The sequence below is a fragment of the Lipotes vexillifer genome, unplaced genomic scaffold (genome assembly GCF_000442215.2).
Source record: "Lipotes vexillifer unplaced genomic scaffold, Lipotes_vexillifer_v1.1 scaffold1728, whole genome shotgun sequence".
NCBI classification, from domain to species: Eukaryota; Metazoa; Chordata; class Mammalia; order Artiodactyla; family Lipotidae; genus Lipotes; species Lipotes vexillifer.
The window spans coordinates 736,621-762,988 of NW_006784330.1; the positions used below are offsets into that span (position 1 = coordinate 736,621).

The 26,368-nt window shown below is 47.6% G+C and overlaps 1 protein-coding gene across 1 annotated transcript in view; it reads left to right on the plus strand.

Annotated features, from left to right (window-relative positions):
* The window catches only part of FRMPD3 (FERM and PDZ domain containing 3), an 85,213-nt gene extending 59,746 nt beyond the window's left edge, over positions 1-25,467 (plus strand). The window contains exons 13-15 of the mRNA XM_007456711.1: positions 2,225-2,369; positions 20,147-20,965; positions 22,550-25,467. Coding sequence (XP_007456773.1) covers positions 2,225-2,369; positions 20,147-20,965; positions 22,550-25,467 — 3,882 coding nt within the window. The remainder of the gene's footprint in view (positions 1-2,224; positions 2,370-20,146; positions 20,966-22,549) is intronic.
* Positions 25,468-26,368: the final 901 nt, after the last annotated feature.

The window sequence follows — 26,368 nt, forward strand, 5'->3', positions numbered from 1 at the left end:
TATGGATGGTTCCTTTTTTTTTTTTCCTGATGGTATTGGATGAGTTCCATAGGAGCATCGCTAACTCATTGCCTGTGGGGCAGAATCCGAATGCCTTACCGTGGTGTGCTGTATAATTGGATGAACAATAACTATTAAACAACTCAAGATAGGATTCGATCCAGCACGAGATTGTATGATATAGATCCAGCACTGTACAAGCTCTGGGATAGGAAGAGTTCAAGGGGGAATTAGACTAGAGATGGTGACTTTGGGATCCCCAGCTCAAAAGTGAAAGTTGATGCCCTCGTGGAGAACTGCGGGCTGAGCACCGAGCCTGGGACATCGGGTGGGGAGGTTGCACAAGAAGAGAGAGACAGAGATGGAGGTGGTCAGAGATTATAGAACCAGAGCACAGTGTCACCTCACAGAAACAGAAGCCAAGAGAAGAATTTCCAGTGGACAAGGAGATCACTGTTGACAAATGAAACAAGCTGAGAGGTGTGAAGATGAATACAGACAATTGTATTTAACTGGAAAGAAGCTTTTCTCTTAGATCAGGTGGCAAACTATGGCCCATGAACCAAACCTGACCTGCCACTGCTTATTTCTGTAAACAGTTTTCTTAGAATACCGTCACATCCATTTGTTTAGCTTACAGATGATCTATGGCTTTTCTCACACTACAATAGCAGAGGTCTTGCAACACAGCCTGTGTGTTCCACAAGGCCTAAAATATTTACGATCTAGCCCTTTGCAGAAAAAGTTTGCCAACCCCTGGTCTATATGAACGGAAAATATTCAACTCAAGCTATGTGTCAGGATCCTGAGAGATAGCAAAGAAAACTGGTACAACTTTAGCTAAAAGCTGAGCTGGTTTGGATTCAGAATTGTTCCCAAGATGATGATCCAGCCAAAGAAGGCTAGTCTAGTTGGTGACCAAGTTCCATCAAGTCTTCATTATGTCCCTTTTTACTGCCAGTACCCTAGTGGGGGCCCTAATCACCCCTCACCTCACTCCTCACCCCTCACTAGTCAGAGAAGAGACTCATTCCCTGCTCTTAATTCTTTTAGCTCTTAATGCCTGGTCCGGGAACCCTCAAAAGACGAGATGCCCCACGACCCCATGGCTCCCTCTTCAGCCAGTCTTCAGTGGTCTCTATCTGGAGGCCACTGCCCTATGGCAGGGAGAATACTCTCATGGCTGACTTCAGTCTGACCCAGATTTATTTTCAAACCATAAAATTACAATGCGGATATTGGGAAGGTTTCTTTAAAAGGTGCTGATTTTTTTGGTATATCGTTGCCAGGTCTCTGAAGCAGTCAGCTAGCTAACGCCAAGATTAATTTGACTGATATTAGGGTCAGGAACAGAAGTCAACAGGGTGTGCTTGCATTTTCCAATGTGGGTTAAACAAAACAAAACAGAAAAAGCAACCCTACTACCATGAGATGTTCTATGAAAATAGATTTTTCCATCAAATAATTGGAAAAAGTTGGAAAATACTAAAGCCCTCTTGAAGTTTCACAGTGCACGTTACTATATTAAAGGATCGGAGAATTCCCGTAAGTATAACTATCTGCATAGCTTCGTTTAACTCAGCGTTTCACCACATATTTGACCGAGGAACTCTTTTAAGGAGCACCAGTTAACATCGTGAGAGCCCTTTGGGAAACAGAGGAAAATGCGGGGAGAGCATGAAGGTCTGAGCAGGACTGCAGACCATAAAGACTTTGTGGCCCAGAAGACACAGTGAGAACCAGATTGCACAGAGTGTCCGTGTCCGGGGAGCTGTTCTGGGTACCATAGCGGGTTATAGCGATGAGCAAGAGATAGTTTGTGCACTTGAGGAACTTCCTGTCAAGGATGTTGCCCAACCTAGCCTAGACTCCCAGGTTCAGCCCTGCTCTCCCGGCAGGCCCGCACATCTGCTGAGCCCCCAAAAACCCAAACAGCCACACAGCAGTCGTGTGATGTTATATTATTTTAGTCTTTTTCAGTAAAAGTGATTCATTAAATGTGTAATTAAAGGTTGATTTAGTTTTGATACCTGGGTAAGAGTTTACTATAAATGAATTCTCAAATCAGAAGAAATTATTTGTCAGGCTGTGTGCCTTAATTTGGGGTTCAGAAAGTATGTTCTCATAACTATGCAAGTCATCTTGCCTTTGCTGCTGTTCTCTTGGACATGCACCTGCTCCGCTCCTTCCTGTGTCCTCACATTTCCTCCCATGTCTCCCCCAGCCTCTGGTGCTGTTGATGGAGTGGCCCGAAGCCACCAACTTTGCCTGCCTGATTGCGGGGTACTGCCGCCTCCTGCTGGACTCCAGGAAGATGGTCTTCTCCAGGCCCGCTAGCCAGCCTCTTCCACCTCCAATGATCAAGGCAGGTAGGGCTCAGTCTCGGTTTTCAGTGTAACAGAGGCCCTTTGGACCCTGGAGACATGGAATGCTCACCCCATTCTGCCAGCGCCTGGCTTACCAGGAGCCCATGCTGTATCACTGCGTCCTACGTGGCACAAGACAGTGGAAAAGACAGCTGGCCTTCAGATGGGCCTGTCCCACAAAGGATGCCTGTGACAATACCTTGTGTCTTAGTTGACCAAGGAACGTAAGATAAAAATAGCAAACGAGCAATACATAGAGCCAATTGGAGAATTGCATTGGATCTAAGGCAAAGCTTTAGAGCTACAGTGATCTAAGAGAGATGCACGGGTGTTCTGGCTTAGTTGAAAGTGGAGGTGGAAAATGAAGCTAAAACCTTTCTTTGTCCATCAGAGTCGGGCATTGACAGAGCTGCCTGAAGTAAGAGGCCATGGAAGGCTGGGGTAGGAAAGGCTGTGCAGGCCCACAATGCAGTCCAGCAGGAGGCTTGGAGATAGGAGGGGACGATCACTAAGAACAAACAGGGTCGAGTGCTGCCCCCAAACAGAAGGCTTCCCAGTTAGGCAACCCAGTACAGCCACCCCTCAGGGCTGTCCTGGTGATGACACAAACAGTGGCCTCAGGACAAATCAGCCCAGTCCAGATGCTGCTGCCCCGAACCAGAGTAGGAGGAGAAAGGGGAGACCCAAAGAACAGGTACTCTACGTATTAGACCCGAGGCTTTCCCCATCCCTGCACCCAAACATCACGGGTGGAAGCTGAGACTGACCACCCAGGAGTCAGCCTCCTCACGTGCTGATGGCTCCATCCACTTGCCTTGCCGCTTGACTCTTTCTTCTCTCTTCAAAGCTGTCTTGGTTTACGGCGTGGTCACATGTGATCTAAAGCGAGGAGTTTGAGGGTAGAAACACTCCTTTTTTTTTTTTTTTTTTTTTTTTTTTTTTTTTGCAGTACGCGGGCCTCTCACCGTTGTGGCCTCTCCCGTGGCGGAGCACAGGCTCTGGCTTTTTTTTTTTGGTGGGTGGGGGGGGGCGGCGCGTGCTGCACAGCTTGCATGATCTTAGTTCCCCGACCAGGGATCGAACCTGCAGGGCCCCCTGCAGTGGAAGCGTGGAGTCCTAACCACTGGACCGCCAGGGAAACCCCTAGAAACACACTCCTGATGGATGACCAGCACCCCGTGGGCCGTGTACCTACACCCACCCTCTCACCTCATGATCTCTTTATCACGAACGTCGTGACAGGCCCACGTTTACATCTCATCACGTCCACAGGAATTAGAAGGCAATCCACCACAGATGTGGGAAAGGATAGGTGACCTCAAAGCATGTGAAGGAGGCTCCACATAGAGAAGTAAAGGAACTGACTTAGAATAGAAGGAGCCCAGGGGCTGAGCTGCCACACGCCTCCAGGTGAATAGCTCTGAAGCGGGTGGCCATCTGTACTATCAAACCTCTGATGGCCAAAGGAAGGCAAGGCCAGCATTAGCTTTGTCAGTGTCCCCTGTGTTCTTCCTCTCTGTCATCACACCCAATGATACCTCTTACTGAGCAGGATAGAGAGGGAGAAAGGGAAAAGGGAAGCTGTTCCAAAGGCAAATCGATTTCTCTTGGAGGTGTTGCAGCCCGGAAAGGAGACTTCTAGAAACTCCGGGCATGGCTTTAGAGCCCCTCCCTGATTCCTGAGAGCCCCCTTGGGCCTGCAGAGTGACGGGGGCTCAGGCTGCCTCTAGCACAAGGCCTCTCTGTCCATACAGGGGCCACATGGACCACGGTGGTGTCCCTGCTGTTTGTGGTGCTTCACTTCCCCAAGGCCCTGAGTCCACGCTTGGGGCCCAGATGTGTGGCATTTGGGACTGTTAGATGCTGGGTTCAACAGCAACCACCCAGTGCTCTTGGCCAGTGGGACAGGGTGAGCCTCACAGCTCCACTTGTCGGGGGCTGGTATGCACATCTTATCCCACGGCCCCAAGGACGGGCAAGGGGGACAGCAAGCGGCACCACGGAGGAGACCTCTGCCCAGGTTACAGTGAGGGGCCATCAGTCCCTGGTACAAAGTTGAGATGGGTTTCCTCCATTGGCCCTCACTTTCATACCAGAACAGAAGCCCCAGTGCTACCTGTTGTTTAGCAAAGGCCTATAGGAAACAGGAATCTTGCCAACCTCAGCGGGGCTTTTCCCTCAGGGGGCCAAAACTCCAGCCTACTCAGGGCCTGGTCTCTCTGGCCGGCCCTCTACTCTCGTTCCTCTGCAGCTGCTGGCTGCCAGCTAGCCAACTCAGTGCTCAGCCGGCTGGGCCAAAAGGATGCTGTTAAACCCGCAAGTGGAAAAGGGAAAGCATCACCTCTCCTTTGAGACCGAGAAAACAAAAGGAAAATGGGGAAGTGGGATGGAAGGGATTACCTCTTAGGCTTTATCAGTAGTTTCCCCACAGTAGGTGTTTCATTTATTCACCCAACAACTATTTCTCGAGTATTCATTATGTGCCAGGCGTTGCGGATAGAGCCATGAGTAACAGACGTGGTCCTTGCCCTCACCGAGCTTACAATCTAGTGGGGGAATACGGACAGATGATTAAAGGGATAATGTCAATGCAGTAAGTACATTTGCATTTATTTAGGGCAAATTCAGCTGACACAACAGAACAACACCTGGGCTTGAGAAAGGCTCAGACAAATACCAGTTCTCCAGCTGTACCGCTGGTGGGAAATCCAGAGGCAGCTACCATCTCTCCAGCCTTGAATTCGCTTGTGTCCTGGGGAAATCCAGGAAAAGAAGGCTTTGGGGGCCCCAACTGGGACCACAGTTGGAGGAACTCACTGTACATTTTCTTCCATGGTTAGAAAATAGTTTGGTCTAGTGAATTGAATATTGGTTAAAGGCTACTACATAGCCCATGCATGGCTTACTGATTTTCATGAAGTTAAAACTCCACAACATGCAGAGTGCTAAAGCTAGACTGAACATAACAGACTCTTTTTTTTTTTATGATGATGATTCAGAAAGAACATGAACGTATTCCAAGTCTTCTAGGTCATTATAACGAGTAATGATCATCGGACTATAGAATACAGCAAGGCCAAGTAATAGAAAGCTGGTTGGGTCAACATCATGCTGTGTGTGTGTGTGTGTGTGTGTGTGTGTGTGTGTGTGTGTGTGTGTGTGTGTGTGTGGTATATATATATTTGAGCAGATATATATGCTGATCTCCTTGGATCACCGTCCTGTTTCTTTGCAAGCATTTCTTTTAAGTCAGCCTTCCGAGTGGCTGAGTACAGAGCCATAGACTAGGGCATCCCTCTTGGGGAAAGCTGATGAGCAATTTACAGCAGATTCACGATCTGAGAGGCACGCTGTCCCAGCCATCAGCCTACCGCACCTGGCTTTACTGGCATTTCTAACCTTCTGTCCAGAGGAGATTTGGGCTTTTCCAGGCACATTTTCTCCTCCACACAGCCCCATGCTGCTTCTTGGATCTGCAAATCACAGTACCGAGTACTGGCAGGCTGTGCATCACCTGGCCTTGATAACCTGACGTTGGGAGATGTTTCCGTCTTGCAGGGAGGGAAGCCGCCTTTAGACTTCCAGATCTTGTCTGAGAGAAGTCACCACCTGCTTATTGGACATGCCCATGGGAGCCACCTCTGATGGCAGCTTATTGCCAGGCTGGCTATGCTGATTGTTCAGCTGTGTCACAGGGTGTTAGCACGGGTACATGGCCAGGACCCATGGACAGTGCCTGTGGGTAGAGACTTCCTGAACTGACAGTGTGTGCTCCTGGCTCAGTGCTCCCCTAGAGCACTTCTTACCTAAGGCACAGAGGTCATTACATACTACGCCCCCAGCTGACCCAGAGTTCCCTAGATACAGCCACTATGATCTAAATTGAACCCACTCAATGTGGTTACATTGACTGTAGAGAGAGGCAACATGGTTTATGGAAAACAGCAGGGGTTGGGATCTGAAGTCAGAAAGACTTGGGTTCCAGTCCCTGCTCTGCCATATCCCAGCTGTGTGATCATGAGGATAATAACAGTTCCTGCCTCATGAGGGGTTGACAGGATCATGCGAGGTAAACCCCATAAGGTCCTTTCAAGTACAGAGCACATTTTTGCTCTTTTTATAATGATTGGGAGTTCATCATGTACCCAGGGCTGTGCTTTTTTTTTTTTAAATAAACAACTTTATTTAGACATAATTTCTAAGCCATAAAATTCACCCATTTAAAGTTCACAACTCAGTGTTTTTGAGTATATTTAATATATTCACAGGGTTGTACAATCCTTGCCACATTTGTTGTTGGTGGTGGTGGTGGTACGTGGGCCACTCACTGCTGTGGCCTCTCCCGTTGCGGAGCACAGGCTCCGGAGGCACAGGCCCAGCGGCCATGGCTCACAGGCCCAGCCGCTCCGCAGCATGTGGGATCTTCCCGGACCGGGGCACGAACCCGTGTCCCCTGCATCGGCAGGTGGACTCTCAACCACTGCGCCACCAGGGAAGCCCCTTGCCACATTTTTTTTGAAATAAATTTATTTATTTATTTGTTTGTTTGTTTATTTTTGGCTGTGTTGGGTCGCAGGCTTTCTCTAGTTGCAGAAACCGGGGGCTAATCTTCATTGCAGTGCGCAGGCTTCTCATTGTGGTGGCTTCTCTTGTTGCGGAGCATGGGCTCTAGGTGTGCGGGCTTCAGTAGTTGTGGCTCGCTGGCTCCAGAGCGCAGGTTCAGTAGTTGTGGTGCATGGGCTTAGTTGCTCCGTGGCATGTGGGATCCCGGACCAGGTCTCAAACCCATGTCCCCTGCATTGGCAGGCAGATTCTCATCCACTGCGCCCCCAGGGAAGCCCCTTGCCACAATTTAGTTTTAGAATGTTTTCACCCCTTCTAAAACAAACTCTGTACCCATTAGCACTCATTCCCATTCCCCCACCCAGCCCTAAGCAACCACTAATTGACTTTTCTGTCTCTGTAGCTTTGCCTATTCTGGACATTTTGTATAAATGGAATCATATAATATATGCTCTTTTTGTAGCTTGGTTTTTTCACTTGGCATAATATTTTCAAGGGTCATCCATGTTGCAGCATGTATCAGTACTTCATTTCTTTTTGTTGACTAATAATATTCCTTTGTATGGATAGACCACATTTTGTTTATCCATTCGTCAGCTAATGGACATTTGGGTTGTTTCCACCTTTTGGCTGTTATGAATAATGATGTTATAAACATTGATGTACAAGTTTTTGTAGGGACACATTTTTTCATTCCTACTGGGTATTTATATCTAGGAGTAAGATTGCTGTTCGATGTTTAATTTTGAGAAACTGCCAAACTGTTTTCCAAAGTGACTGCACCATTTTACATTCCCATCAGAAATGTTGGAGGGTTACAATTTCAACATATCCTTGCCAACACTTGTATTGTTCATCTTTTTTATTGTATCCATTGTAGCGGATGTGAAGTGGTATCTCACTGTAGTTTTGATTTGCATTTCCATAATAATTAGTGATGTTGAGCATCTTTTCGTGTGCTTATCGGTCATTTGCATATCTTTTTTTGTGAAATATCTATTCAAATCCTTTGCTCATTTTTTAATTGGGCTATTTGACCATAAAAGAGAGTTTATTTCTGGACTCTCAGTTCTATTCCATATAACCTATAACGTCTAAGTCTTATGCCAGTACCACAGTTTGGATTACCATTGCTTCGTAGTTAAGTTTTAAAATTGGCAAGTATGAGTCCTCCTGCTTTGTTCTTCTTTTTAAGATTGTTTTGGTTATTCTGGGTCTCTTGTGATTCCATGTGAAATTTTCAATTACCTTATCAGTTTCTACAAAGTCAGCTGGGATTCTGATAGGGACTGTGTTGAATCTATAGATCAATTTGGGAAGTATTGCCATCTTAGCCATATTAAGTCTTCCAGTCCATGAACATAGAGTGTCTTTCCATTTATTTAAATCTTCAAATTTCTTTCACAAATGTTTTGTAGTTTCCAGTATACAAGTCTTGTACTTCTTTTATTAAATTTACACCTAAGTATTTTATTCTTTCTGATGCTATTATAAGTAGAATTGTCTCCTAATTTTACAATTAGATTGTTTATTGCTAGTGCATAAAAATGCAATTGATTTTTGTATATTAAGCTTTTATCCTGCATGTAACCTTGCTGAGATTATTAGTTCTAATAGCTTATTAGTGGATTCCTTGGGGTTTTTCTTTATATAAGATCATATCATCTACAAATAGAGATAGTTTGACTTCTTCCTTTCCAGTCTGGATGACTGTATTTCATTTTACTGTCTAATTGTCCTGGCTAGAAATCCAAGTATGGTGTTGAACAGAAGTGGTGAAAATGGAAATCCTGGACTTTTCCTTATTTTAGGGGGGAAGCTTTCAGTCTTTCACCATCAAGTATGATGTTAAGCTTTGTTTTTATTTATTTGTTTGTTTATTTATTTATTTACGGCTGTGTTGGGTCTTCGTTGCTGTGCACGGGCTTTCTCTAGTTGCGGTGAGCGGGGGCTACTCTTCTTTGAGGTGCGCAGGCTTCTCATTGCGGTGGCTTCTCTTGTTGCGGAGCACGGTCTCTAGGCGTATGGGCTTCAGTAGTTGTGGCACATGGGTTCAATAGCTGTGGCTTGCAGGCTCTAGAGCACAGGCTCAGTAGTTGTGGCACACGGGCTTAGTTGCTCTGCGGCATGTGGGATCTTCCCGGACAAGGGCTTGAACCCATGTCCCCTGCATTGGCAGTTGGATTCTTAACCACTGCACCACCAGGGAAGCCTAGCTTTGGTTTTTTATAGTTAACCTTTATCGTGTGGAGGAAGTTCCCTTTTATTTTGTCGAGTTTTATCATGAAAGGTGTTGGACTTTGTCAAGTGATTTTTCTGTCTATTGAGATGATGATGTGGCTTTTGTCCTCTGTTCTATTAACATGGTGTATTACATTAATTGATTTTTGGATGTTAAATCAACCTTGCATTCCTGAGGTAAACCCTTGGTTATGTTGTATGATCCTTTTTGTATATTGCTGGATTAAGTTTGCTATGCTAGTATTTTGTTGAGATCTATATTATATTTTGTATCTAAATTCATAAGAAATATTGGTCTGTAGTTTTCTTGTGATGTCTTTGTCTGGTTATGGTAGCAAGGTAATATTGGCATCACAAAATGAGTTGAGAAGTATCCCTTCCTTTTCTATTTCTTGGAAGGGTTTTTGGAAAATTACTATAAATGCTTCTTTGAGCATTTGACAAAATTCACCAGTGAAGCCATTTGGGCCTGGACTGACAGACTGACTGACTGACTGACTGACTGACTGACTGACTGACTGACTTGATTGATTTGGGGAGAGTTAATTACTAATTCAGTTTATCTTCCTGTTATTGGCCTATTCAGATTTTCTGTCTTCTTAAGTCAGTTTTCGTAATTTGTGTATTTCTAGGAATTTGTCCATTTTATCTCAGGTTATCTAATTTGTTGGCATAAGCTTATTCAAAATATTCACCTTATAAATGATTCCATACCTGTAGAGTCAGCAGTGATGTCCCTTCTTTCATTCCTGATTTTAGTAATTTGAATCTTCTCTTTTTTGCCTGGTCTGTACAGCTAAAGGTTTGTTATTATTATTGATCTTTTCAAAGAATCAACTTTCAGTTTCATTTATTTTTCTCCTTTTTTGTATCCTCTATACTTTATTATTTATTTCCTTCTGCTTGCTTTGTTTTCGGTTTAGTTTGTTTTTTTGTTTGCTTTGTTTTGTTTTGTTTTGTTTTGTTTTGTTTTTGGCTGCGCTGTGTGGCTTGCAGGATCTTAGCTCCCTGACAAGGGATTGCACCTGAGCCACAGCACTGAGAGCGTCGAGTCCTAAGCACTGGACCACCAGGGAATTCCCATAGTTCGCTCTTCTTTTTCAAGTTTTCTAAGGTGGAAGGTCAGGTAACTGATGTGAAATCCTTCTTCTTTTTTAAATGTAGGTGTTTATAAATTTCCCTCTAAACCCTCCATTAGTTAGATCTCATAAGTTTTCATATACTGTCTTCATTTTCATTCATGTCCAAGTATTTTCGGAATTTCCTTTGATTCCTCTTTTGACCCATTGGTTATTTAGGAATGTTTTATTTAATTTCCACGCATATATGAATTTCCCAAATTTCCTTCTGTTATTAATTTCTAATTTAATTCTGTTGTGCTCAAAAAACATACTTTATATGATTACATTCGTTTTAAATTCATTGAGGTCTCTTTTATGACCTAACATATGGTCTGTGCTGGAGAATGTTTCAGGTGTACTTAAGCAGAATGTATATTCTGCTACTGTTAGGTGACATATTCTATAGATTTCTTTTTTTTTTTCTACACCTTTATTGGAGTATAATCGCTTTACAGTGGTGTGTTAGTTTCTGCTTTATAACACAGTGAATCAGTTATACATGTGTTCCCATATCTCCTCCCTCTTGCGTCTCCCTCCCTCCCACCCTCCCTATCCCACCCCTCCAGGCAGTCACGAAGCACCGAGCTGATCTCCCTGTGCTACGCGGCTGCTTCTCAGTAGTTATCTACCTTACGTTTGGTAGTGTATATATGTCCATGCCTCTCTCTCGCTTTGTCACAGCTTACCCTTCCCCCTCCCCATATCCTCAAGTCCATTCTCTAGTACGCCTGTGTCTTTATTCCTGTCTTACCCCTAGGTTCTTCATGACATTTTTTTTCTTAAATTCCATAATATGTGTTAGCATACGGTATTTGTCTTTCTCTTTCTGACTGACTTCACTCTGTATGACAAACTCTAGGTCCATCCACCTCATTACAAATAGCTCAATTTCATTTCTTTATATGGCTGAGTAATATTCCATTGTATATATGGGCCACATCTTCTTTATCCATTCATCCGATGATGGACACTTAGGTTGTTGCCATCTCCTGGCTATTGTAAATAGAGCTGCAATGAACATTGTGGTACATGACTCTTCTTGAATTATGGTTTTCTCAGGGTATATGCCCAGTAGTGGGATTGCTGGGTCATATGGTAGTTCTATTTGTAGTTTTTTTAAGGAACCTCCATACTGTTCTCCATAGTGGCTGTACCAATTCACATTCCCACCAGCAGTGCGAGAGTGTTCCCTTTTCTCCACACCCTCTCCAGCATTTATTGTTTCTAGATATTTTGATGATGGCCATTCTGACTGGTGTGAGATGATATCTCATTGTAGCTTTGATTTGCATTTCTCTAGTGATTAGTGATGTTGAGCATTCTTTCATGTGTTTGCTGGCAGTCTATATCTTCTTTGCAGAAATGTCTATTCAGCTCTTCTGCCCATTTTTGGATTGGGTTGTTTGTTTTTTTGTTACTGAGCTGCATGAGCTGCTGGTAAATTTTGGAGATTAATCCTTTGTCAGTTGCTTCATTTGCAAATATTTTCTCCCATTCTGAGGGCTGTCTTTTGGTCTTGTTTATGGTTTTCTTTGCTGTGCAAAAGCTTTGAACTTTCATTAGGTCCCATTTCTTTACGAGGTGGGTCAAAAAGGATCTTGCTGTGATTTATGTCATAGAGTGTTCTGCCTGTGTTTTCCTCTAAGAGTTTTATAGTGTCTGGACTTACATTTAGGTCTTTAATCCATTTTGAGCTCATTTTTCTGTATGGTGTTAGGAAGTGATCTAATCTCATACTTTTCCATGTACCTGTCCAGTTTTCCCAGCACCACTTATTGAAGAGGCTGTCCTTTCTCCACTGTACATTCCTGCCTCCTTTATCAAAGATAAGGTGACCATGTGTGCGTTGGTTTATCTCTGGGCTTTCTATCCTGTTCCGTTGATCTATCTTTCTGTTTTTGTGCCAGTACCATACTGTCTTGATTACTGTAGTTCTGTAGTATAGTCTGAAGTCAGGAAGCCTGATTCCTGCAGCTCCGTTTTTCGTTTTCAAGATTGCTTTGGCTATTCGGGGTCTTTTGTGTTTCCATACAAATTGTGAAATTTTTTGTTCTAGTTCTGTGAAAAATGCCAGTGGTAGTTTGATAGGGATTGCATTGAATCTATAGATTGCTTTGGGAAGTAGAGTCATTTTCACAATGTTGATTCTTCCAATCCAAGAACATGGTATATCTCTCCATCTGTTTGTATCATCTTTAATTTCTTTCATCAGTGTCTTATAATTTTCTGCATACAGGTCTTTTGTCTCCTTAGGTAGGTTTATTCCTAGATATTTTATTCTTTTTGTTGCAGTGGTAAATGGGAGTGTTTTCTTGATTTCACTTTCAGATTTTTCATCATTAGTATATAGGAATGCCAGAGATTTCTGTGCATTAATTTTGTATCCTGCTACTTTACCAAATTCATTGATTAGCTCTAGTAGTTTTCTGGTAGCATCTTTAGGATTCTCTATGTATAGTATCATGTCATCTGCAAACAGTGACAGCTTTACTTCTTCTTTTCCGATTTGGATTCCTTTTATTTCCTTTTCTTCTCTGATTGCTGTGGCTAAAACTTCCAAAACTATGTTGAATAAGAGTGGTGAGAGTGGGCAACCTTGTCTTGTTCCTGATCTTAGTGGAAATGCTTTCAGTTTTTCACCATTGAGGACGATGTTGGCTGTGGGTTTGTCATATATGGCCTTTATTATGTTGAGGAAAGTTCCCTCTATGCCTACTTTCTGCAGGGTTTTTATCATAAATGGGTGTTGAATTTTGTCGAAAGCTTTCTCTGCATCTATTGAGATGATCATATGGTTTTTCTCCTTCAATTTGTTAATATGGTTAATCACATTGATTGATTTGCGTATATTGAAGAATCCTTGCATTCCTGGAATAAACCCCACTTGATCATGGTGTATGATCCTTTTAATGTGCTGTTGGATTCTGTTTGCTAGTATTTTGTTGAGGATTTTTGCATCTATGTTCATCAGTGATATTGGCCTGTAGCTTTTTATCTTTGTCACACCCTTGTCTGGTTTTGGTATCAGGGTGATGGTGGCCGCGTAGAATGAGTTTGGGAGTGTTCCTCCCTCTGCTATATTTTGGAAGAGTTTAAGAAGGATGGGTGTTAGCTCTTCTCTAAATGTTTGATAGAATTTGCCTGTGAAGCCATCTGGTCCTGGGCTTTTGTTTGTTGGGAGGTTTTTATTCACAGTTTCAATTTCAGTGCTTGTGATTGGTCTGTTCATATTTTCTATTTCTTCCTGATTCAGCCTTGGCAGGTTGTGTCTTTCTAAGAATTTGTCCATTTCTTCCATGTTGTCCATTTTATTGGCGTAGAGTTGCTTGTAGTAATCTCTCATGATCTTTTGTGTTTCTGCAGTGTCAGTTGTTACTTCTCCTTTTCCATTTCTAATTCTGTTGATTTCAGTCTTCTCCCTTTTTTTCTTGATGAGTCTGGCTAATAGTTTATCAATTTTGTTTATGTTCTCAAAGAACCAGCTTTTAGTTTTGTAAACCTTTGCTATCGTTTCCTTCATTTCTTTTGCATTTATTTCTGATCTGATGTTTATGATTTTTTTCCTTCTGCTAACTTTGGGGTTTTTTTGTTCTTCTTTCTCTAATTGCTTTAGGTGCAAGGTTAGGTTGTTTATTTGAGATGCTTCCTGTTTCTTACAGTAGGATTGTATTGCTATAAACTTCCCTCTTAGAACTGCTTTTGCTGCATCCCATAGGTTTTGGGTCGTCGTGTCTCCATTTTCATTTGTTTCTAGTTGTTTTTTGATTTCCTCTTTGATTTCTTCAGTGATCACTTCGTTCTTAAGTAGTGTATTGTTTAGCCTCCATGTGTTTGTATTTTTTACAGATCTTTTCATGTAATTGATATCTAGTCTCATAGTGTTGTGGTCAGAAAAGATACTTGATACAATTTCAATTTTCTTAAATTTACCAAGGCTTGATTTGTGACCCAAGATATGATCTATCCTGGAGAATGTTCCATGAGTGCTTGAGAAAAATGTGTATTCTGTTGTTTTGGGATGGAATGTCCTATAAATATCAATGAAGTCCATCTTGTTTAATGTATCATTTAAAGCTTGTGTTTCCTTATTTATTTTCATTTTGGATGATCTGTCCATTGGTGAAAGTGGGGTGTTGAAGTCCCCTACTATGAATGTGTTACTGTCGATTTCCCCTTTTATGGCTGCTAGTTTTTGCCTTATGTATTGAGGTGCTCCTATGTTGGGTGCATAAATATTTACAATTGTTATATCTTCTTCTTGGATCGATCCCTTGATCATTATGTAGTGTCCTTCTTTGTCTCTTCTAATAGTCTTTATTTTAAAGTCTATTTTGTCTGCTATGAGAATTGCTACTCCAGCTTTCTTTTGGTTTCCATTTGCATGGAATATCTTTTTCCATCCCCTCACTTTCAGTCTGTATGTGTCTCTAGGTCTGAAGTGGGTCTCTTGTAGACAGCATATATATGGGTCTTGTTTTTGTATCCATTGTGCCATTCTGTGTCTTTTGGCGGGAGCATTTAATCCATTTACATTTAAGGTAATTAATGTTCCTATTCCTATTTTCTTAATTGTTTTGGGTTTGTTATTGTAGGTCTTTTCCTTGTGTTTCTTGCCTAGAGAAGATCGTTTAGCATTTGTTGTAAAGCTGGTTTGGTGGTGCTGAACTCTCTCAGCTTTTGCTTGTCTGTAAAGGCTTTAATTTCTCCATCAAATCTGAATGAGAAGATCCTTGCTGGGTAGAGTAATCTTGGTGGTAGGTTTTTCTCCTTCATCACTTTAAATATGTCCTGCCAGTCCCTTCTGGCTTGCAGAGTTTCTGCTGAAAGATCAGCTGTTAACATTATGGGGATTCCCTTGTGTGTTATTTGTTGTTTTTCCCTTGCTGCTTTTAATATGTTTTCTTTGTATTTAATTTTTGACAGTTTGATTTATATGTGTCTTGGTGTGTTTCTCCTTGGATTTATCCTGTATGGGACTCTCTGGGATTCCTGGACTTGATTAACTATTTCTTTTCCCATATTAGGGAAGTTTTCAACTATAATAATCTCTTCAAATATTTTCTCAGTCCCTTTCTTTTTCTCTTCTTCTTCTGGAACCCCTATAATTTGATTGTTGGTGCGTTTAATGTTGTCCCAGAGGTCTCTGAGACTGTCCTCAGTTCTTTTCATTCTTTTTTTCTTTATTCTGCTCTGCAGTAGTTATTTCCCCTATTCTATCTTCCAGGTCACTTTTCTGTTCTTTTGCCTCAGTTATTCTGCCACTGATCCCTTCTAGAGTATTTTTAATTTCATTTATTGTGTTGTTCATCATTGCTTGTTTCATCTTTAGTTCTTCTAGGTCCTTGTTAAATGTTTCTTGCATTTTCTCTACTCTATTTCCAAGATTTTGGATCATCTTTACTATCAGTATTCTGAATTCTTTTTCAGGTAGACTGCCTATTTCCTCTTCATTTTTAGGTCTGGTGGGTTTTTATCTTGCTCCATCATCTGCTGTGTGTTTTTCTGTCTTCTCATTTTGCTTATCTTACTGTATTTGGGGGTCTCCTTTTTGCAGGCTGCAGCTTCGTAGTTCCCGTTTTTTTTGGTGTCTGTCCCCAGTGGCTAAACTTGGTTCAGTGGTTTGTGTAAGCTTCCTGGTGGAGGGGACTAGTGCCTGTGTTCTGGTGGATGAGTCTGGATCTTGTCTGTCTGGTGGGCAGGTCCACGTCTGGTGGTGTGTTTTGGGGTGTCTGTGGACTTATTATGATTTTAGGCAGCCTCTCTGATAATGGGTTGGGTTGTGTTCCTGTCTTGCTAGTTGTTTGGCATAGGGTGTCCAGCACTGTACCTTGCTGGTCGTTGAGTGAAGCTGGGTGTTGGTGTTGAGATGGAGATCTCTGGGAGATTTTCGCCATTTGATATTACGTGGAGCTGGGAGGTCTCTTGTGGACCAGTGTCCTGAAGTTGGCTCTCCCACCTCAGAGGCACAGCACTGACTCCTGGCTGCAGCACCAAGATCCTTTCATCCACACGGCTCAGAATAAAAGGAGAAAAAGTAGAAAGAAAGAAAGAAAGAAAGAAAGAAAGAAAGGGGGCTTCCCTGGTGGCGCAGTGGTTGAGAGTCTGCCTGCCAATGCCGGGGACACGGGTTCGTGCCCCGGTCCGGGAAGATCCCACATGGCGTGGAGCGGCTGGGCCTGTGAGCCACGGCCACTGAGCCTGCACTTCTGGATCCTGTACTCCGCAACGGGAGAGGCCATAACAGTGAGAGGCCCGCGTACTGCAAAAAAAAAAAAGAAAAAGAAAAAAGAAAAAAAAAAGGAAGGAAGGAAGGGAGAAAGGGGATAAAAGAAAATAAAGTAAGGTAAAATAAAATAAAGTTATTAAAATAAAAAAATAATTATTAAGAAAAAAAATTTTTTAATTAAAAAAAAAAAGACAGACGGATAGAACCCTAGGACAAATGGTGAAAGCAAAGCTATACAGACAAAATCTCACACAGAATCATATGCATACACACTCACAAAGAGAGGAAAAGGGGAAAAAATAATAAATCTTGCTCTCAAAGTCCACCTTCTCAATTTGGGATGATTTGTTGTCTATTCAGCTATTCCACAGATGCAGGGTACATCAAGTTGATTGTGGAGATTTAATCCCCTTCTCCTGCGGCTGCTGGGAGAGATTTCCCTTTCTCTTCTTTGTTCGCACAACTTCTGGGGTTCAGCTTTGGATTTGGCCCTGCCTCTGCGTGTAGGTCGCCAGAGGGCATCTGTTCTTCGCTCAGACAGGACGGGGTTAAAGGAGCCGCTGATTCGGGGGCTCTGGCTCACTCAGGCCAGCGGGGGGAGGGAGGGGCACGGAGTGCAGGACGAGCCTGCGGCAGCAGAGGCCAGCGTGACATTGCTCCAACGTGAGGCGCGCCGTGCGTTCTCCCGGGGGAGTTGTCTCTGGATCCCGGGACCCTGGCAGTGGTGGGCTGCGCAGGCTCCCCGGAAGGGGGATGTGGATAGTGACCTGTGCTCGCACACAGGCTTCTTGGTGGCGGCGGCAGCAGCCTTAGCGTCTCATGCCTGTCTCTGGGGTCCGCGGTTTTAGCCGCGGCTCGCGCCCGTCTCTGGAGCTCCTTTAAGCAGCGCCCTTAATCCTCTCTCCTCGTGCACCAGGAAACAAAGAGGAAAGGAAAAGTCTCTTGCCTCTTCGGCAGGTCCAGACTTTTCCCCGGACTCCCTCCCAGCTAGCCATGGTACACTAACCCCCTGCAGGCTGTGTTCACGCAATCAGCCCCAGTCCTCTCCCTGGGATCCGACCTCCGAAGCCCGAGCCTCAGCTCCCAGCCCCCACCCGTCCCGGTGGGTGAGCAGACAAGCCTCTTGAGTTGGTGAGTGCTGGTCGGCACCGATCCTCTGTGTGGAAATCTCTCCGCTTTGCCCTCCACACCCCTGTTGGTGCGCTCTCCTTGGTGGGTCTGAAGCTTCCCCGCCTCCGCCACCTGCAGTCTCCGCCTGCGAAGGGGCTTCCTAGTGTGTGGAAACCTTTCCTCCTTCACAGCTCCCTCCCACTGGTGCAGGTCCCGTCCCTATTCTTTTGTCTCTGTTTATTCTTTTTTCTTTTGGGAGGTCTGAGGTCTTCTGCCAGCGTTCAGTAGGTGTTCTGTAGGAGTTGTTCCATGTGTAGATGTATTTCTGATGTATCTGTGGGGAGGAAGGTGGTCTCTGCGTCTTACTCTTCTGCCATCTTCCCCCTCTCTCTATAGATTTCTGTTAGGTCTAGTTGGTTTATAGTGCTGTTCAGGTCCTCTATTTCCTTGTTGATCTTCTGCCTAGTTGTTCTATCCATTATTGAAAGTAGGGTATTGAAGTCTCCAATTATTGCAGTTGAGTTGTGTATTTCTCCCTTCAGTTCAGTCAAGTTTTGCTCCATGTATTTCACGGCTCCATTGTTAAGTGACAGCACCGTGCTTTTGTGATGACTGTAAGCACTAATAAAAAGCAACACTGACACATTGACCCTGTCCAGCTGGAATTTCAAGGGCATTTGAGATTTTTTTCCCCAGCATCTTAAGAACCGTGATGAACTATAGGGTAATGGTTAAAAAAAACATGGGCTTTGCATAAAAAGAAACGAAATCGAGTTATTTGTAGTGAGGTGGATGGACCTAGGGTCTGTCATACAGTGAAGTAAGTCAGAAAGCGACAAACAAATACCGTATGCTAACACATGTATGTGGAATCTAAAAAAAAAAAAAAAAAAGGTCATGAAGAACCTAGGGTCAGGACAGGAGTAAAGACACAGACCTACTAGAGAATGGACTTGAGGATATGGGGAGGGGGAAGGGTAAGCTGTGACAAAGCGAATGAGTGGCATGAACATACATACACTACCAAACGTAAAATAGATAGCTAGTGGGAAGCGGCCGCATAGCACAGGGAGATCAGCTTGGTGCTTTGTGACCACCTAGAGGGGTGGGATAGGGAGGGTGGGAGGGAGGGAGACGCAAGAGGGAAGAGATATGGGGACATATGTTTATGTATAACTGATTCACTTTGTTATAAAGCAGAAACTAACACACCATTGTAAAGCAATTATACTCCAATAAAGATGTTTAAGAAAAAAAAGAAACATGGGCTTTGTAGACCTTCAAACCTGGGCTCAAATCCAGACTGCCAGGGCATTCCCTGGCGGTCCAGTGGTTACGACTCTGTGCTTTCACTGCCAAGGGCCCAGGTTCAATCCCTGGTCGGGAAAGTAAGACCCCACAAGCCACGTGGCACAGCCAAGAAAAAAATTAAAAAGAATCCATACTGCCATTTACAACTCATGTGACTTTGTGTAAGTCACAAAATGAATGGATCAGTTTCTTTGTCTGTAAAATGTGGATAATGATAGCACCTACCTCACTGGGTTGTTGTGAGGATTAAATAGGATCATGTTTATGACCTTAGCCTAAGTTAATGCCTGCCATCTGTCTGTCTGTCTGCTGATAGCAAAGGGAATTGGCATTGTCTGAGTATATTCTCACAGATAACATGGGAAGGGGTCCCCAAAACAGACTAAAAGAGAGAAACCAGAAAGAAAGCATTTGCTATGGATAATTTTCAGATGCACACATTTATCATTGTTAAAAACTTTTGACTAGAACATTTTGCCACATGTATACAGAGCAGGCAGCCTAGCCCTGTATGAATACAGAGAAGTGCTATGATTTGAGGAGTTGACGAAAATATTCCCCCTACCCTCCTCCCACATCCCAGCGTATCCCTCATATGCTTTACACATTCAGATACACTGAATTTTACTAGTAGAGCTCTATTCTTTTAGGGTCCCTCCATCGAAAATCCTCTTTGAAATACACACTCTTGGGATTGTACTAGCCTATTTTACACTTGCCCGCTGAACCACTACTAACCTGTCAGATTCATTTCCTTCTGCCTCAAGAGATCCAGCATAACACAAGTGTAACAGAGCACTGGGGGTGGCTCAGATTCTGAATAGACAGGGGTTTGAGACAGGGACAGTTCCAGGGGGGACATAAAACAAACCTCACCCTACAGCTGACTCTCAGACCAGACATACCCGTGTAAGAGTCCAGCTGTGCCCAGATACCAAGGTGTTCACCCCCACCCCAGCCCATGCCTTTTCCCATTTCACAGGTGATGGGGCTATTAGCAGCCCAGGCCATTTGATTCTACTCACTTTACTTTCAGGGGCAGCAGCAGCATGGCTGCCCCTTGCCCTCCTCTCTAGCAGCTAGATAATGCTCCCTCTCAGTACCTACCACCCAGCTGGGCTCCAGAGACCCAGGCCCGAGAGTCCAAGGAAACTCAGCCACAGTCCTCAGCACCAGGGCTCATGTGTTGATTCTCTTTCTGGGTTTAGATTACATGCACAGCGCCCACCGCCCTGTCACTGGGGGCCACCTGGGGAAAAAGGAGAGTAGTTATGTGGGCAGCATGGGCACCAGCCCCAGGAAGTCGAGCCGCTGCACGCCCCCGCCTGCCGACTCTGAGCTTGTCAGCTTTTGCTACCTCCACATGCGGGAACAAAGGAAGGATCAGGAAAGCCGGACAGATGTCAATGAGAACTTAATCTTCTTTGAGGAGACCAGGCCCCGGACCAAGTCTGACCCCACGTCCAAGAGTTCTGGCCAAGGTTATGTGATCCCTGATGACTTTGATGCAGCTAGCCTAGACCACGAGCCTTGTGCCAGCAGGGCCCGGTCCTACACTCTGGACAATTCCCTTGGGGCTGAAGCCCTGAATTTCTACTGTGACTCTTGCAAAGCCAAACTCCAGGAGCAGCTGGGCCCTCGCAAAGGTGGGAGGTCTGGCTCCTCTCGTGACAATATGGTAGACTTGATGTCCCTCCCACCCCCCGGGAGTGAGGAGGAGGAAGAGGAGGAAGATGAGAGCACTTCGCTGTTGCCTTCCATTGCTGCCCCACCTCCTGGTTTCCGAGACAACAGTTCTGATGAAGAGGACCCCAAGCGCCGGGCCGTCCAGAGCCAGGAGCAAGGACGCCACCTGCGTGGGCTCCTGTACGATGAGATTCCAGTGACACTGATTGACAGCGTGCAGACCCGGACAGTCCGAGATCATGCCCAGGAGCTAGATGATGCCCTGGTGTCCACTCTGCAGGCTCTGGAAGCCCTGGCAGCCTCAGAGGATGGACCACACCCCCCAGCCCCTCAGACTGCAGGTAACAGCGCGTTCCTCCTCCCTCTTGCCTCCCTTTCCTTCTCCTGGCCAGGCAGACCCAGCAGGTGACATTTCTTCTTCCCAAGCAGAGGTCAAAGTCAGCGTGGTGTGTCAGGGCAGTGGATGGTCCAGAGACAGTTCAGGTAGGGTCGGGGGAGCGACGAAGCTGCGGCAGGGATCTACTGCTCAGCCCCCGCTAGAGCTCTGGCTCTCACCATTCCTATCGCTTTGGAAATGTCTTGCCGATGGACCCCAGGGATTGGGGCAGTGACAGCTACGGAGCCAGGCCAGGATGGAGGATCAGAGCAAGATTGTGAGAGATATAGAAGACAGGCAAAGAACATCCAGCATGCATATGACTGGAAGAAAAACAAAATGACCAACTAACCACCTAGGGACCTGGGATCAGGGGAGCCAGGAGCCCTCACCGCTCAGGGCTGAGACCTTTATCCACCTAAGAGCTTTGGCTCTCAGACGCATCCAAGTCCTGGCTTCTTCACCACTTTCAGTGTCACCTTTGCTTTGGCAAGGCACTTAACCCTCTCTGAGCCTCACTTTTGCCATCTTCAATGGATTTGAGAACAATAGTCCTATCACGTAGGGTTGTTGTGAGGATTAAATGAGATCGTTCATGCAAAGTACATAAACACTTCCTAGCACATAGTAAGGACTCTGTAAGTGGTAGCCACTATTATTATTATTATTATTCGGTGGGCAAACTATACAGCATGCATGCTATTCCCTGTTATAGACCCACATACATCCATCTTGTAGACAAACACGGGTGTCAGACATGCACCCATAGTCACACATACATCCTTCCACACACATATGCCTTCAAACAAAGAGGTCAGTGATACAGTGACAGCAAGGAAATAGGGAGGAATAAGGCATATGAGAAAGCCTGTGAGGCGAGGGCAGGTGTGGACAGAGAGGGTGAAGTAATTGGGGTCAGAGGGAGCCTCGCTGACCAGAGCGAGTACCTGCCTTTTCGGTATGTGAGCGCATCCTTGGTGTCGGGCAGCCTCCATGTGTTCGGCCCCCAGGCCTGGCATTTCTCTTTGCTCAGAGTCTGGAGCTCCAAGCACTGGCTGCTCCCAGGCTAGAGGCCCATGTGATAGCCACAGAGAGGCCAAGCTCAGCTAAATGGCCTCAGCTTCAGGGACTGTAGGCAGGCCTGGCCAGATGAGGAGGGCCAGAGAGAGAGGGAGCTCTCTTTGCTGGCTCTCTTCAGGACAATTAACAAAAATTTCCTAGCTGTTGAATCTAAAAATAGTGATGATTAGCATGTTGTTTTGCCTGTGATCTGCATGTTAATTTGCCATCAAACTGCCCAGATCTTCTGTAGGGCCTCTTTTGTTTCTCTTTCGGATTCCAGCCCTTCATCACCCCTCTCCCAGCTTGCCTTTCTTTGTCCCCTCCCCTCCCGACCTCCCAACCTCAGCCCTGCAGGCCCCCCAGGCCTGACTGGTTTTTTCCAGCTTGAAATCCTGCTGACTAACCTTGACCCTCATAGACTCTCTACACATGGTTGGAAAGGACTTGACACGAGTAAATGCTGCAGACCCTATCCCTGTCCCTCCAGGTCTGATTGTGCTGGCCACAATCACCCCTGAATCGTCGCTGGACTCGGGCCACGAAACCAACTCTTCGGAGCTCACGGACATGTCGGAGGTGATGTCAGCCATGAAGCAACACCAGAATACCACCTACTTCCTGGCCCAGCATCTCAACAAGGACAGCCTCCTGGCCCGCAAGGACCTGCCCTTCCGGATCCAGAGCTGTGCAGCCCAGGCCGTTCTCACGGCCCCTTACTCTCTCGGGCGCCCGGATCCCAACCCATCCCTCCAGCCAGCTGTCACAGGCCAGAGTCCTGGCGCCCCTGGTGCTCGGAGGAAGGTGCCCCCGTCAGAGGCGCAGCCACAGCACGAGCGAACGTACGCCCTGGCTGTGCACCCAGCACTGTCCCCTCAGCTGAGTGAGCAGAAGAATCTGAGCCTGCTGTCCCCAGTTCCTGAGGACAAAGGGCCTGGCCACACTCGGGCGGGCCTAGAGATGTCACTGAGGGCGGCCACACCGTCCCTCAGTGAAGAGCAGGTCTCTGAGCTAAGGGAGAGCCTGCCCAAGGAGGTCAGGTTGAGCCCCAAGCTTATCCTGGACCCAAAGGGCAGTGTGACCCCAGCCATCATCTCGGCCGCCCTACAGCAGGTGGTTCATACTAAGAGTCTATCTGCCCCTGGCGGGGCCTTGGGGAGCCCCCCCAACAGTGGGGAGAGGTTAGAGGCCAGCATGGGGAGGTCAGAGGTCAGCATGGGAAGGCCAGAAGTTAGCATGATGAGCGGCAGTGCCAATAAGAATCTTAAGTTCAAAATGAGTCCCAGTGCTCCAGAGGCCTCACGGAATTCCCAGCCGCAGCTGAGCCCAGAAGTCTCTTCCAGCTCCAGAGCACCCACAGGCAGCCGAGCTGATAGCCTGCACCTCTCCTCACAAGAGGACAGGCTGCCTATTCAAAGTTTCCCTCCCAAGAGCTATCTTTCTCGAGCGAGTCGAGAGTCAGTGGGCAAGCAAGGTACCGGGGAGGTGGCGGGCAAGGGCGGGCCTGAGGGTGCTAAGCCTTCCCTGCATAAGCAGGGCAACGTCTCCGGCCAGGGGGAGAAGGGGCAGCTGGAGAGCACCCCCCAAAGCAGCAAGCTTGAAGACACCAGCCTGGTCCCCCGAGCCGGCTACCCCATGGTTCTGCAGAGCCCCAGCTGCCCGCCGCGAGGCCAGAGCCCGCTGAGGCCTCAGGCTGCCAGCCGGCAGGTGAGCACCATGCCCTCCAGAAAGATCGAAACGACCCTGGATGGAGCCCACTTGGCCTCCGAAGGCCCCACCAAGCCCAAATCGTCCCGGGGTCCTTTCCGGCTGCGCAGCTTATTCTCTGCCACCTTCCCAACCCGCCAGAAGAAGGAGACCGATGAGCGGCAGGCCCAGCTGCAGAAGGTGAAGCAGTATGAGCTGGAGTTCCTTGAGGAGCTTCTCAAGCCACCAAGCCAGGGGGAGCTGTCGGGCACCGAGTACCTGCAACCCCCAGCTCCAGGCCGCTGCAGCTGCCAGCTCCGCAGCAGCCCCGTGCAGCAGGGGCCCGGCATGTCCCGAGAGCAGAGGCGCAGCTGTGATTGCAAGCGCATGTGCCGGGGGGCCTGGCCTCAGGCCCCCCAGACGCCGGTGCCCGGCCTCCAGGGGAGGGAGAGGGACAGGGTCCCCCCTACCCAGAGGCAGCCAGAGGCCGGCCCAGGCTTGAGCCTCGGCAGCCCCACCAGTGTCCGGCGCATCCGCTCCACCAGCCTGGAATCCCGAGAGTGCCGATCGGACCCTGAGAGCGGGGTTTCATGCCTGACCACATGTGCCTCGGGGGGCGAGTGTCTAGGAGCTCCCAACTACAAGAAACTGATGCGCCGCTACAGCATCAGCGAGCTGGACCAGGGCGACAGGGCCTCGCTGACCTCGGACGTCTACCCGCACCCACCCCTGGGCATGCTGCCCAGGGAGGCCAAGGAGGTAGAGGCAGGCCTCCCCCTAGGCGTGGGTCCCAAAAGCAAGTCGCTGGAATCCCCGACCCTGGGAGACCCCTCCTACGTCCACGTTGCCCCTGAGACCAAAGGCCCCAGACAGATGGCCGTGTTCTCCCTGCCGGAAGAGGTGTACCGGAAGCCCGCGGAGCTGGACGAGGACAGCGAGAGTGGCAAGTGCTGCTCCATCCGCTACTGCTTCTACTACCGCAAGTGCGACATGGCGGATGACACCAGCGATGGCAAGGACGAGCTCTCCTACTCCATCCCCATGAAGATCCTGCCCGGCATGAAGCTGGACGAGCAGGTGGTGCCCGTGGTGAGCAAGACCCTGCAGGTGCTGGATGCCGCCACCTGCAGCAGCCCGGAGGCCTCCCGCACCCAGGAGATCGACCTGCGGGTGTCCACCTTCGAGGGGAGCCTGGCCAAGATCAACGCCCTGCGGGCCCATGCCTACGGCCTGCCTGACGGCTTCCTGGCCGCCCGGCTGGACACCAATGAGCTGCTGACGGTCCTGAGGCAGTGCGTGGCCAGCCCTGAGGCCCGCGCCCCCAAGCCCTACGTCTCCCAGATTTCTGAGTACAAGCTCGAGCTGGCTCTCAAGTTCAAGGAGCTCCGGGCCTCTTGCCGCCGCGTGGCCAACGTGGACAAGAGCCCCACTCACATGCTGGCGGCCATCACGGGCAGCTTCCAGGTGCTGAGCAGCCTCATTGAGACGTTCGTGCGGCTGGTGTTCATCGTGCGCTCTGAGGCCCAGCGCCAAGAGCTGCTGGCCAAGGTGGAAGAGGTGGTGAGGAACTACACCTTCCTGCTGCGCGCAGCCGAGGAGTCCACCGCCCGGAGCCTTAAGCAGCAGCAGCAGGCAGCGGCCGCGGGGCACTCACCGGGCTCCCCCACTTCAGCGACTGTTATGAGCACATTCACCCGCTCCTTAAAAACCCTTATCAAGTAGGCCATCTGCCCGGGCCTGCCCCCCTTCCCCAACCGTGGCCCCAGGTTTGAGCTTTGTGGTCTTTGCATCTTGTGGTGAGTATAGGTGTCTGCTGGGCCAGTCAGGGTCCCAGAGCCCTCAATCTCCAGGGAGTGACAGCTCCGTGCATTGAGGCAGTCCCTGAGGGCTCCCGGCAACTGCCACCCCGGGTATCCTCACCCCTTCCCTGGCCTCTGGGCGTCACTGTGAGGGCCAAGGCCCCCCCTCCCCGTCACTACACCTGCCGCAGAGCTGTATTGCCTCTCTTCTCTAGGGCTGAGACGTGACGTCAGGTCCGCTTCCTGCTCCATCATGGTAGCCGGAGGGAGGCGGGCCTGAAGCAGGGGGCCCATGGGCCTTGAGCTCCTCTTGGCTCCTGTGCCCCTCTGGGGAGCAGTGGCAGTAGCAGCAGGCCACAGCGCCGAGCGAGCGGAGAGGCTCGGGCACGCAGTCCAGACGTGCCCACCCGCCCTGGGCTCACACTCACTCGGCAGGAGCCACCCCGGAGGGCTTGTGCCCGGGTAGTGGGTCTGCAGAAAACAGCCGCGCTGAGCTGTTTGTGGCCGGCCCAGCAGGCTGGCGGCCTCAGGGAGCGCTCGCCCCCCGGGCCCAGTAGCTCCACACCAGCCATCCCCAAAGTGCCCTGCCCCTCGCTGACAGGCAGGGCGGCTCAGTCCACTAGGGAGCAAACATCTGGGATCACCCCGCTCGTTCTGGGTAAGGTACCTGGTGAACACGTCTGCCCTGGGGAGGCCCAGCGCAGGCCTCAGAGCCCGCCTGGCCCAGCCCAGTGCAGGGGCTGTCGCTGCCGGCGTGCGGCTCCTCTCAACATCTCTCTACCAGACAGACTGTCCTTAGGAGTCCGACTTAGCTACAGATGGGG